Genomic DNA, 13,818 nt, shown 5'->3' with positions numbered 1-13,818 from the left:
TAAACTCTGCAGGACAGTGGATCTCGAGGACCAGGTTTGAAGAACCTTGATCTGTCATGTTGGTACAGGTGTACAGTTGGTATGCGTGAATAGATTTTATCCAAATATGGAATTATAGTGTTCAGTTGGATGTTTTATATATGAACAGTGTCATAAAAAGAGGTATGGTGTTGTTTCTCCTGTGATAAAAGCAGTAAATGACTTGGATGTGCAGTAAATGATGTGGAAGTTTCCGAAAACAGCCGTATAACCAAAATTTGTTGTGTGCCATGACACAAAGATTGCCGTCACAGTAAAACCATATAAAATAATAATAATAATAAAAAACTGCTAGTCAATGCCAAAAAATTAAAAACAGTCAAGCAACCAACTTTACAATTATTGGACCACGTGAGATGGACTGACCCGTATCCTAGTCAGGGTCACGGTGGATCTGGAGACTAATATATTTAAATATATTGCCAATATACTACACAGTCCTGCATACTGGATGGTAATACATTGTCACATTTTTTGTAAGGGAAAACGCAAATGTCTCTAAAAAATTGTGTCATTTGTCATTAGGAATTCATCAAACTCTTGTTCCAGTGTGCAATGACTGCTGTCATCACTCTCTGCTGGTCTTGTGTAGATTTAGCTCAGGGCTTTATCAATCACAAGTCAGGCATGTCCTTCTGTGAGATAAATACAGACAGGCATGACACAACATTGGCAAATTACTATCATGCCTTGGTGTTCTTGTGTTCTGCTCTTAGATCCTAACTTGATCTATTTCAAAGTGAAACTAGATTAGATGCAGCCATCATTGCAACTGGATGCATACTTGCAGGTGTGTGAGGGCTCTGCTGGAACATGGCACGGAGGTGGAGCGTGAGTGTGTAGGGGGTCAGACTGCACTGATCCTGGCCACTGAGCATGGCAGCGCAGAGTGTGTGAGAGCCCTGCTGGATGCTGGAGCAAACCGTTCACACATTACTGCTGTGAGTTTTTTTTATATATATCACGCTCACGGAGAAGCAGGGCATCAGTGGTATTTCTTCCTGTGATGACCATAATTGAAGGTTATTGTAGAATATATTGTAGAACGTACTTCCTGTTTTAATAGAGCTTAATTATGCTTATCTCTTTGCTTAATGAGTTCTTGTTTTATCTCTGTCAACTAAACACTGTTTTTTTACTTTGCATGCTTTGCATGGGTTTGAGTGTGAATGTTTTATTCGAGTCTTTGTTCCCGTTTGTGAACTACACATTTGCCTTCATCAGCGGGTTTCTTGTACACAGGGTAGCTGCACTGCGCTTCACACCGCAGTTAGTTCGGGTCATGTGGATGCACTGAAGCTTCTGCTCTACCATCCGTCTCTTCAGGCTGAGACGGGTGGCACAGTGGACAGCATAGACGCACACCCCAGACCAGTCATGACCCGCCATACCCTCAACCTTGCTAACCAGGATGGATGGACTGCTGCCCACATCGCTGCATCTAGAGGCTACAAGGTGATAGAAGCTTACATATACATATGGACACTCCCACATACTAATGAGTACTCACGCTGTATAGTATTAAGTTTTAAGGATGTGTAACTCTGCCACTCCATAACTCTGCAACTCTGCCAGTCTCTTTTGTTCATCTACAAATGAGTGACATGTTAAAGGGAAAATTAAAATAGAGTTTCATAAGATGTTGGGCTACCACAAGCTGGCAGAACAGCTTCAATGCCCCATGACATAGATTCTACAGATCCCTCAGTTGGTGTTTTGATGGTGGTGGTAGAGGATGCTATCTAACACATCAGTCCAAAATCTCCTAGGTGTTCAGTTGAGATCTGGAGACTGGGAAGACCATAATTTATTATTTAAATTATTTTCATGCTCATCCACCCATTAATTTGGTCATCGTACCTTGTGGATAAGGACATCCTGGAAGAGTTCACTCCCTTCAGGATAGAAATGTTTAATCATAGGACAACGGTGGTCAGTCAGAATAACTTTGTATTGATTTGCACTGATTCTTCCCCCTAAGGAAACAAGTGGAGCCAAACAAAATGCCTCACACGGCATAACAGAGCAACATTTCTTGCTTTAATTTGTCACTTGACTGTAATTCAAGCGGTCACAGTTCTTTTGAGTCATCTCACTGGTGTGCTTTTAGAAATGCCTGGAATTATTGTGTAGCCACAGCCAGCAGGACATTGAGAAACGGGACAAATGCAACCGTACTATACATGATGTGGCTACAGATGACTGCAAAGACCTGCTGGAGAACCTGGGTGAGTGTGTGTGTGTGTGTGTGTGTGTGTGTGTGTGTGTGTGTTTGCATATGCATTTATGTAATTAGTCACACAATAAGCCATATATACACTTGTGTGGTATTACATATACAGAACTGCGTGCTCCTCCATATGCTTCAGCAGTCCTATAGTGGATGATTGGAAGTCCAAATGAAATAAAAACTGATGTTTTGTGGCTTTTAGTATGAATATGTCAGCCTTACGTTTATCTATAAAGCTAGCGTGCTCCAAAACAATGACAAAATTCACATTTGAAAGATTTACAGTCTCTCTGTGCCACCAATAGGGATCAACTATTTCAATGATCATGCTGCACTTCAGCATCTCATTAGATCATTAGAGCGATTGGCTATTTAAAAAGGGGGAGGAGCCACTCTATATTTCCCGCCCTGACTTTCTGTTTCAGTGGAAATTATGTCAACACATCAAATAACATTTCACATTTCAAGGCACTTTACAGGGACTTTAAGAACAATTGTCTGTTTTTGAATACTGTTAGAATTTTTCTAATATTTAGCATATTCAGTTCAATTTTCAGTATGCCATTTAATATATTCAGTTGTGAAAAAATATCAAATGACACTAAATCCTGTTTGACTAGCTTAAGCTAGTCTGTCCAATCATGCATTTTATACATATAATATTTATATATGTATATTAATATATATATATGTATAAAATTAACAAAGTATGTGTCTTAAACGTGATAATAAATATAGTGTACTCTTTCTGTGGCTCAATTTCAAATGGCAATCTTATATGCATAAAGTACACTGTCGCAAATGTCATTATGTTGTACATCATGCACTGAGCATATATTTTGAATAGAAAGACATTTGGGAATTGGCCTTTGTGTAGAAGGAGCATATCAAATCAAAAAATAAAACTATTTGTTAGCTGCAGATGGCAGGTCACCTTCTGTAGTTTTTTTTTTTTTTTGCAATATGTGCGTAGTGTAGTGATGTTAGTGTTCATGCTGTCTGTGGCAGCTCCTTTATGTGTAGTGTGTAGCAAATGTGTAGCAAATGTATTCGATAAATCAAATCCCTGGATGTAAATTTTAAGCTGTAAACCACCATGATTTAACTAAGCTATCCACACAATGTTGTGGCACTTGGGATTTTGAGAATCCTGATGATTCTCTAAAAAGAAGCTCTTGAAGCAAGCTGTGTTGAAGTCCTTGTATAGTAAATATAAAGTTAAAAACTTGGTCAACTATTTTATTGATGAACTCTTGCATTCTGTTGCCTACTCTGTCAGACTGCTACAGGGTGGTGGTGCAGGTGTACATGGGCTCAAATGAGCACCTGTGCCCTGTTGATATTTTGGAAGATGGAGCTACTATTGGCACAGTTAACATCCAGCGTCGCACCAGCTGGCCAGAGTTATGGCGAATCCTGAGTCACCTGCTAATCGATCACCTGCAACTGGTGTGTGGGAATTGGGAGCTGCAGGAGGGACTGGGAGGAGCGGACATACCTCTGGGTCTTTCCTCAGACAGTGTGGCCTCGGTGAAGATAGGTGAGCCCCAAAAACATTTTAGAAGCACAACATGCATTTACATTGCTCTTGGTTATTATGTAGTGCCATGTTGAGTGCGGAAACAGCTGCTGCTCTGTGTGTGGTGTGTATTGCTAAATACTTAAGTATGGCCTGTGGTAAGCGATCTGAAAACCAAAAGCGTGTGGTTGGCCAGCCGGCTATTCTAAGGCGTCTCAGCCTTGTAAACAGCTGCTGCTTCCTAAAAATTGTTCTTGGTCATTTATCAAGTTTTAATTTCTCAACCTCAGCATTTTCACTTGTGTAATGTCAAGAGAGTAAAATAAAATAGATGGAACAAATGCAGTTTTCATATTGCATCTATACAATCTTTCCAATCAACGTTTGCAAATCTTTAGACAAAGCAAAGACAAATTAAATTTAATATATAGCAACAAGAGATATCTTTCACAAAAGTGACACACATTTGAAACATTTGAAAACTTTGACATTTTTAAAATTTAATTTTCTCTTTTTTAAAATGTAAAACTTTCTAATATCATTTATGCCTATATTTTCCCTTTATAACAGCCTCTTTTCTGTTCTCTGAACAGTTTTAGGAGCCTCAGAGTTGTAAGATTCAGTCTCAGCCCCTGCCCATTCCTCTTCACATATCAGTTACAACTCTGCCAGATGTCATACACAGTAAAACAAACAATTGTAAAATAGAGATACATTTTACTTTTTCAACTCAAAAAACATCTTTTGCATATGACTGTATGTGGATTGTTGTTATAATTGCAGTAGTTTCTATTGTATTGTATGATGAACTACCTTTAGTTAAAGCTGATTTATAAAGGGTTAATCCACACACACGTGTGTGTGTGCGTGTGTGTGTTTGTGGGTGTGTGTGTGTATGTCTATATACACGCACTTGCAAAATAAACAAAAACATTTGCCCTTCCAAGCGCGCACACTTTTAATATAATTAGACACACACAGGCTGACTCTTTAAAATGGCTGTGTTCCCTGGGTGCTATCCAAAGCCACTCTGGGCCAAGTAGGGAAGGAGTTGGCATTAAGGTCTAATTGAGCTTGGCCTGGCCTTAAGGTTGTTATGCATGGCTTCTGAAAATAAACCCAACTTCTCACCTATCCCTTGCGTCTCTCTATCTCACAGCCTGTTTGTTTTGTTTTTGTTTACACATTCATCGCTTTACTGATTTCAGTTCCTCATATGTAGATGGTTTATAGGCACTTTATGTTGAGTGAATGAATGAGGAGAGGTCAGGAATCAGCCAGTAATGGTGCTTTAGAAAATGAAATAACTATATTAAAATAACATTTACATTTGTATATTTTTAGCAGATGCTTTTATTCAGAGCGACTTACAAATAAGGAAATAACATATACAGTGAGGGAAAGAAGTATTTGATCCCCTGCTGATTTTGTACGTTTGCCCACTGACAAAGAAATGATCAGTCTATAATTTTAATGGTAGGTTTATTTGAACAGTGAGAGACAGAATAACAACAAGAAAATCCATGAAAAGGCATGTCAAAAAAGTTATAAATTGATTTGCATTTTAATGAGGGAAATAAGTATTTGACCCCCTCTCAATCAGAAAGATTTCTGGCTCCCAGGTGTCTTTTATACAGGTAACGAGCTGAGATTAGGAGCACACTCTTAAAGGGAGTGCTCCTAATCTCAGCTTGTTATCTGTATAAAAGACACCTGTCCACAGAAGCAATCAATCAATCAGATTCCAAACTCTCCACCATGGCCAAGACCAAAGAGCTCTCCAAGGATGTCAGGGACAAGATTGTAGACCTACACAAGTCTGGAATGGGCTACAAGACCATTGCCAAGCAGCTTGGTGAGAAGGTGACAACAGTTGGTGCGATTATTCGCAAATGGAAGAAACACAAAAGAACTGTCAATCTCCCTCGGCCTGGGGCTCCATGCAAGATCTCACCTCGTGGAGTTGCAATGATCATGAGAACAGTGAGGAATCAGCCCAGAACTACACGGGAGGATCTTGTCAATGATCTCAAGGCAGCTGGGACCATAGTCACCAAGAAAACAATTGGTAACACACTACGTCGTGAAGGACTGAAATCCTGCAGCGCCCGCAAGGTCCCTCTGCTCACATAGCACATATACGTGCCCGTCTGAAGTTTGCCAATGAACATCTGAATGATTCAGAGAACAACTGGGTGAAAGTGTTGTGGTCAGATGAGACCAAAATGGAGCTTTTTGGCATCAACTCAACTCGCCGTGTTTGGAGGAGGAGGAATGCTGCCTATGACGCCAAGAACACCATCCCCACCGTCAAACATGGAGGTGGAAACATTATGCTTTGGGGGTGTTTTTCTGCTAAGGGGACAGGACAACTTCACCGCATCAAAGGGACGATGGACGGGGCCATGTACCGTTAAATCTTGGGTGAGAACCTCCTTCCCTCAGCCAGGGCATTGAAAATGGGTCGTGGATGGGTATTCCAGCATGACAATGACCCAAAACACATGGCCAAGGCAACAAAGGAGTGGCTCAAGAAGAAGCACATTAAGGTCCTGGAGTGGCCTAGCCAGTCTCCAGACCTTAATCCCATAGAAAATCTGTGGAGGGAGCTGAAGGTTCGAGTTGCCAAACGTCAGCCTCGAAACCTTAATGACTTGGAGAAGATCTGCAAAGAGGAGTGGGACAAAATCCCTCCTGAGATGTGTGCAAACCTGGTGGCCAACTACAAGAAACGTCTGACCTCTGTGATTGCCAACAAGGGTTTTGCCACCAAGTACTAAGTCATGTTTTGCAGAGGGGTCAAATACTTATTTCCCTCATTAAAATGCAAATCAATTTATAACATTTTTGACATGCGTTTTTCTGGATTTTCTTGTTGTTATTCTGTCTCTCACTGTTCAAATAAATCTACCATTAAAATTATAGACTGATCATTTCTTTGTCAGTGGGCAAACGTACAAAATCTGCAGGGGATCAAATACTTTTTTCCCTCACTGTACAAGCATGACATCAGACAACTGAATAGGGGTTTATTCATGAGAGAAGACATTCTGAACAGTCAGCTGGTGCGGATTAGATAAATGCAGCGCTGTTGTCTCTGTCAACATACAAGATGAAAGCTCAGCTGTCACTGAGAATTATATTTCCATGTTGCCTATTGCACACCCACTTTTAATGCTTGCTATGTGTGTACTGCAGGTGATGCTGTCTGGCTACCTGGACGGGAGCTGGCCCAGTCCCCTTGGGACCTGATCCGTAAGCGTTTGAGCCAGCGGATTTCTATCCACCTCAAAGGTACTTTACGCAAAACACATTTTCATCTAAAGCTTCCTTATTGTTTTTTTTCAGTCTCAACCTGATATTGATTTATGTATATATTGTAAGGAAATTAGCCAGCGATGGGTGGAGCACAGACACACAGGAGGCCGTTGTAACGTTGCAAAAATGAGATTTTCTTTATTTATGGCGTTCTGGGGGTGTGCGAGTGTTTATGTGCATGCTCGCATGTGCTTGCGTGTGGGCGTGGCAGCGTGTGGAGCGGGATCAGTGGGTTGCGGGATTGCTGGAGTCGCGCTGGTGTTTTCCAGAAAAACGGGGGCTCTTCTTGGCCGTCAGGCAACGCCGTGTGCGTAGCCAGGGAGTGGAGGCTTCGCTCAGGTCCGAGTCTTCTGAAAGAAAAAACAAACACACAATGTCGATTAGTCAACACACACAATGTCAACGATACTAAGAGCTGGCAGGAAGCCACACACACATCTCACGTGAGAGGACTCTCCCTTGTCGAGCGGAAGAGCGGCCTTTTATACTCTCCCCTCGTCTGCCGGATGGTGGAATTTTCCCGTGCGGCGCACCATTCATCGGCCGAGGGTGTGTTGCCGCTGTGTGCCTCTTGACTGTCCACAGCATTGAAGCGGGGCCGTCTCTTCAGTGCCAGCGCGGCAATCGGGGAAGGAGCGATTTTAGTTTCTTATGTGTCGGCCGCGAGCCTGTCGCCACAGTATTGAATAGCACAATGTTATTAGATGATAATAAAGTATAGAGCTTGGAAGCTAACAAAAGTATTTCAATATGAATTATATATAGTTGGGTCCATAAATATTGGGACATTGAAAAGTTTTATTGTCATTTTAGTTGTCCACCACAGTATATTGAATAATGGATATGACCTCAAAGTGCATAAATTTGAGAGTATTTACATCCAAATCGGCTGAACATAGGTATTATCTCACTTACGAGTTAAGTCTAGAGTTGATCGAGTGTGGCATTTGCATTCGGAATCTGTTGCTGTTAACTCTCAATATGAAGTCCAAAGAGCTGGTACTGCCAGTGAAGCAAGCCATCATTAGGCTAAAAAATCTAAACAAATGCATCAGAGATAACAGAAACATTAGGTTTGGCCAAATCAACTATTTGATACATTCTTAAATATAAAGAATGCAGTAGTGAGCTCAGGAGCACCAAAAGGCCCGCAGATCATGGATGACAAAAGGATTATTTCCCTTATGAAGAAACCCCTTAACAACAGTTTGCCAGACCAATAACTCCATCCAGGAGGTAGGCTTATTTGTGTCAAAGTAAACAATCAAGTCTTCACCAGAGTAATTACTTAGGGTTTTCCACAAGGAGTGTTCATGTATGGCTGCTAATGAAACTGGCTCATTTGTGTTTATTGAATATGTGACTGATGACAAAAGCATCAAGATGAATTCTGAAGTGTATAGGGCTATAGTATCTGCTCAGATTCAGCCAAATACTTCAGAACTCATTGCAGGGCTCTTCACAGTACAGATGGACAGTGACCTGAATTAGACTTTTTAAGGTAAAGAAGTTGAATCTTCTGCAATGGCTAATAAGGGTTAAAATAAGGGAAAATTTGATTATTAGATGCATTGCGATGCGGATGTGGGCGATTCTAAATCGATTCACAAATGTCCAAAATCGATTTTCTAAATGTTAATTGATAACGTAATGTTGATGGAACGCGGAAGTGCAGCACCCTGACAGTCTGTAGTGTGCACATAACAGACACACTATTGTAGGAGAGAACTGTCACAGTTATAACGCATTTTTGACAAGTCTCTGTTCTAACTCGGTTTACACAGAAATGATAGATTTAAAAGCTGTGAAATTCTGGTACAAAGGAGTCATACAAATCTATTTTCAGATGAGGGATTGTCACAGCAGTAATGGCGATTCGGCACACTTCGGGTTTTGCCAAATTAGTCAATAGAAAAAAACGTAATAAACGATAATCATTTTATCATTGCATCGCAGCCCTCTGAATCATAATCGAATCGTGAGGTGCCTAGAGATTCCCGACCCTAATGGCAAAGTCCGTCACCTGACCTGAATCCAGATGAGCTGCATTTCACTTGCTGAAAGCAAAACTGTAGGCAAAAAGACCCAAGAACAATTAGGAACTGAAGACCACTGCAACACACATTGAATAAAATTAATTTTTTTCAGTGGTGTAGTTAATACATTTCATGTATGTTTTTCTGTTGTTTTGAAATTGCTAGGGGTAAGATTTCAGATTTAAAAAAAAAAAAAAAAAAAATTCTAAATCCCCAAACATCTCAAAAATACAGATTTAAGCCCTTAGGGTTGTGAGGTTTTTTTTGTTTTTGTTTTTTTTTTAAATCTGAAATCTTACCCCAAGCAAGTTCAAAACAAAGAAAAAAATAGTTAAAAATGTAAATTTATTAAATACACCAAAGTGTATTTAATAATACACTGATGTGTATATATTTCAAAAGTACAAATTACATATTCATCTATAAAAAATTATTCAAATCTCATAGATGATGAGAGATAGATGATGATTGAGTGTCAAATGACACTTCTGTAATATAACACATTATGATTGTGTAAGCTATCTTATCCCCAGCCATGTCTTTATAGCACCTGGACTCCAGAATGTTCTGTCTTGTTTAAAAGCACATCAAGGCAGTCTAGACAAGTGTTTCATCAGAGTGAGTGTGCGCACATATAATCCCTCCCAGATCCTTGGCATGCTGATTTACAGCTGCTGCCATTCTTTCCCCTCTATCAGGTCTGTCGGAGTGTGCTCTGGATGAGATGACCTACGACTCGCTGATCCCGCTCCCGCTGCTGCAGAATTATGTGCGCCTGGTACGCTACATTTTATACACACACGCACACACACACACAGATTTGGTAGAAAATGTTCCTTATCCTAAGATAAGGGGTCCTGTTTTTAGATATGGTTTGCCCATTCCATGCACAGCAGTGTATAGCCTGTGCAAAAGACTAGTTCATTCAAGCTAAGGAAACATGTTGATTCATTAAATTACTCAACACTTCTTTGTTTGCCCCCTGCCTTTTGCTAGGTTGAACAATATCGTAATGTCATTTTCCATGGACTGGAGGGAAGTTTTCAGGAATATATCGCCAACCAGATTTCACACCACATCAAGGTAAGAGAGAGAACAAAATGATACTATGTGCTGATTTTTTAAAAATTCATTCATTAATTAATTAAACCATATGCATCTCTAACACCAATTTGCAACAAAAGCTGTGATGTCTGAATTTATGTTGGTCATAATGTACTATGGACAGGCAGCAAATAAAAGGAAGGAACAACATAAAGTGTATTAGTAATATATTGGGCCACTTTACTGTTCTTGCTGAAATTCTGGTCATGTCCTGCGTTGACATTGTCAGTCACCTAAAGAACAGTTGCTCTTCTGCTTTTTCTTTACATATTACTAGGGCTGCAACTAACAATTATTTTGATAATCTATTAATCTGTCATTTATTTATTTGATTATTCGATTATTTGGTGTCACAATTTCCCCTTGCGCTAATGCTGGAGCACACGGCACGCTCTGAAACCCGAAGCGCAAGCTCAAAGTATGAGTGCGCTTCGGGGTTTGTCAGTGACACTGACGTTTTTGTTTACTTCTGACACGTGTGTTGTGATTTTGTCCTGTCTCCGCCCCTGTATTGTCATTGGATGTTTCCCGTATGTATTATCATTGTCCTCAGCTGTCTTGTGTTTCACCCCTGATTACGTTTGTTATTTAAACCCCTCGTGTGTCTATGTACGTCGTGAAGTATTCAGTGTATTCACTTTGCCAAGCATTTGTTTATCGTGTTTTGTTTCCGGGTTTTTGATCTCGTGTCTAGTTTCTCGGTTTGTGTTTTGCCTTGCCTAGTTTATGTCCATTTGCCGATCACCTGACCTTGGCTTGTTTTTGGACCACACTTTTGATTCACGATTTGGATTTGTCTGCCTTTCTGTCTTTAATAAAGCTCTTACCTGCATTTGCATCCATTCTAACCTCCATTACATTCCATAACATGACAGTTGTATTAAAAGGCCGATTTTTATCTTCTGTATTTTTTTGAGAAAAAAAAAATCTTATTTCACATTCTGCCTGATGTTGTCCTTCAAATATTGTGCACACTGAAGGCTATGAAAAAGGTATTAAATGTACCTATGTGGGCTGTGCTATACAATGTGCAAAGGATTTTAAAAAATAACATTATATTTTTAAATTATAAAAACAACTAATTGTCCACAAGCTTTAAAGCAGAAGTTAAATCACTATATTAAAAATGCTAAAAAAAAAAAGAAAAACAAAGCATAAACTAAGTGTTAACTGGTAAGAGGTTGAATGTTCTGCAGTAACACACACATTCACTCGTCTAAACACAGTAACGTTCCTTTTCTGTAAATGTATGACACGTCTTACATTTCTATACAATTACATGTTATAACCTCATTACAGTTACTACTCTCATAAAAAACAATTACTTTTGTTTCTAAATATCGCTAAATGTAGCATCAAACAACATATTTGATCAAAGTGAATGTTTTAGTTATTGCGCTTCCTTTCTATTGCGCGCTGTTTGATTGATGCGAATGTGTGGACTCACGCTCATTCAGTGAAGTTTAATGGAGACTCACTCGCTGTCAGGACGAGACTTTATTTAAAATGGAAATACTGGTGTGAATCTCTAACATTTACAGATAAGGATGTAAAGGTATAAATGTAATTTCTGCACTGAAGAAAACGTCTGGAACACATTAAACAGCACACATATCTGTCTCAGCATCTGACATGACAAGCCACGTTAATACACTTACGAGTTTATTTAAAGCGCTTCATATAAAACAGTTTTTCACCATAGAAAACTAATCGAATTTAATTATCGATTAGTGGGTCTGTGACGTCACTGTTGATAACCCCCGTCAGTGACGTCACAGACCCAACTAATCAATCATTTAATTTGTTGTCGATTATTTTCATTATTGATTATTATCGATTTTACAGATTAGTTGTTGCAGACCTACATAATACACTACTGCACAAGCATCACAATCACTGAATGTGCATTTCTGACCACCCTATTTCCAATCTGTTACGCCAAGACCAGCAGAGGGCACTGGCTCGGCTCCGGACGAGTCACGTGACATTGTTTTTGTTCGCTCACTTCCCGATTGAGCATTTTGTGTTAAGTGACTTTAATTTGCCTCAGGTGTCCATGCTTTGAGTTAATGATGTTCTTTATTTAAATGCCTGGGTGACTAAGCACTTCGCTCAGTATTATACCGTGTCTTTGGTTGATCCTTGTTAGTATTGTTTGGATCAGTAGTTGCATTTCTTTTCCATGCCTCGAATGTTCTCGTTTCCCGGTAAAGACCGCGTTTACTTTAATCCTGAGTTTTGTGTCTAATAAAGACTGTGACCTGCACCCGCCTCCAGTCCCGTTTTGTAACAGAATACTGAGCCCAAAATGTGGAAGCAGCAGGTAGCCATGAGCGCCGCCGAAGAGGCCAGGATTTGGGTGCTTTACCGTTCGTCCCTGGAGATGAGCAAAAAGCTAGAAGAGGAAATTGCTCAGTGCAAAGCCGAGCTGCGCACCGCGTTGTCCCTCGCGCCATTTACCCCGTCCCCGCCGCCAAAGAGCGACACCGTGCAATGCAGCCAGCAAAATGATCTGAGCATCTGGGGCTTCCCACGGCAGGGGAACTGTACAACGCCACGCAGCCAGCAAAGTGACCTGAGCATCTGGGGCTTCCCACTGCAGGGGAGGTACACCATGCTGCGCAGTCCAGAGGTGAAGGCTGGCCCAGAAATTTTTTTGGGGGGGCAACGAGGACAGCAGAGCTCCAGCCTGAGGCCTATGGGGAGGTCTCAGCTGTGGAGCTCCTACCTGAGGTCAACATGGCGACCTCAGAGTGACAGCTTGAGGCGGCTGAGGAGGCCGTCCCGCTGCCCTGCACAGTCGAGGAAGCCGTCCTGCTGTCCAGCCCAGCCGAGGAGGTCGTCACGCTGCCCTGCACAGTCGAGGAAGCCGTCCTGCTGTCCAGCCCAGCCGAGGAGGTCGTCACGCTGCCCTGCACAGCCGAGGAAGCCGTCCTGCTGTCCAGCCCAGCTGAGGAGGTCGTCACGCTGCCCTGCACAGTCGAGGAAGCCGTCCTGCTGTCCAGCCCAGCCGAGGAGGTCGTCATGCTGCCCTGCACAGTCCTGGAAGCCGTCCTGCTGTCCAGCTCAGCCGAGGAGGTCGTCACGCTGCCCTGCACAGCCGAGGAAGCTGTCCTGCTGCCCTGCCTGGCCGAGGAGGCCGCCCAGCCCGCCAGTCCTGCTGGGGACGCCGCCCAGCCCGCCGGTCCTGCTGGGGACGCCGCCCAGCCCTCCAGTCACGCCGGGGGGCGGCGCCCTGCATTCCAGAGCCACCGGGGGGCGGCGCCCAGCGTTCCAGAGCCGTTGGGGGGCGCCACCCAGCGTTCCAGAGCCGCCGGGGGGTGGCGCCCAGCGTTCCACTTCCGGCGCCGCCAGGGGCGGCGCGCCGACTTTCAACCCCGGTGGGGGTGTTGCTCCGCCCCTCTGCTGCCCGACGGAGGCTGCCTCGCTTTCCGTGGCAGCGAGAGACAGCTCGCACAGGGGCCCGGGACCCCCGTTGGAGGGGGGTTCTGGGTGCTCCGGGAGGAGCACCCTTTGGAGGGGGGTTCTGTTACGCCACGGCCAGCAGAGGGCACTGGCTCGGCTCCGGACGA

At 42.3% G+C, this 13,818-nt stretch overlaps 1 protein-coding gene across 2 annotated transcripts in view; it reads left to right on the top strand.

Moving 5' to 3' along the window:
* The window catches only part of cttnbp2 (cortactin binding protein 2), a 53,279-nt gene that overhangs the window by 31,037 nt on the left and 8,424 nt on the right, over positions 1-13,818 (top strand). For both annotated transcript variants that reach the window (XM_053623096.1, XM_053623095.1), the window contains exons 7-13: positions 830-980; positions 1,282-1,494; positions 2,150-2,267; positions 3,549-3,809; positions 6,987-7,082; positions 9,841-9,920; positions 10,139-10,225. In XM_053623096.1, coding sequence (XP_053479071.1) covers positions 830-980; positions 1,282-1,494; positions 2,150-2,267; positions 3,549-3,809; positions 6,987-7,082; positions 9,841-9,920; positions 10,139-10,225 — 1,006 coding nt within the window. The remainder of the gene's footprint in view (positions 1-829; positions 981-1,281; positions 1,495-2,149; positions 2,268-3,548; positions 3,810-6,986; positions 7,083-9,840; positions 9,921-10,138; positions 10,226-13,818) is intronic.

The sequence above is a fragment of the Ictalurus furcatus genome, chromosome 4, assembly GCF_023375685.1.
Source record: "Ictalurus furcatus strain D&B chromosome 4, Billie_1.0, whole genome shotgun sequence".
Classification (NCBI taxonomy): domain Eukaryota; kingdom Metazoa; phylum Chordata; class Actinopteri; order Siluriformes; family Ictaluridae; genus Ictalurus; species Ictalurus furcatus.
This window is presented reverse-complemented; position numbering and strand designations above follow the sequence as displayed.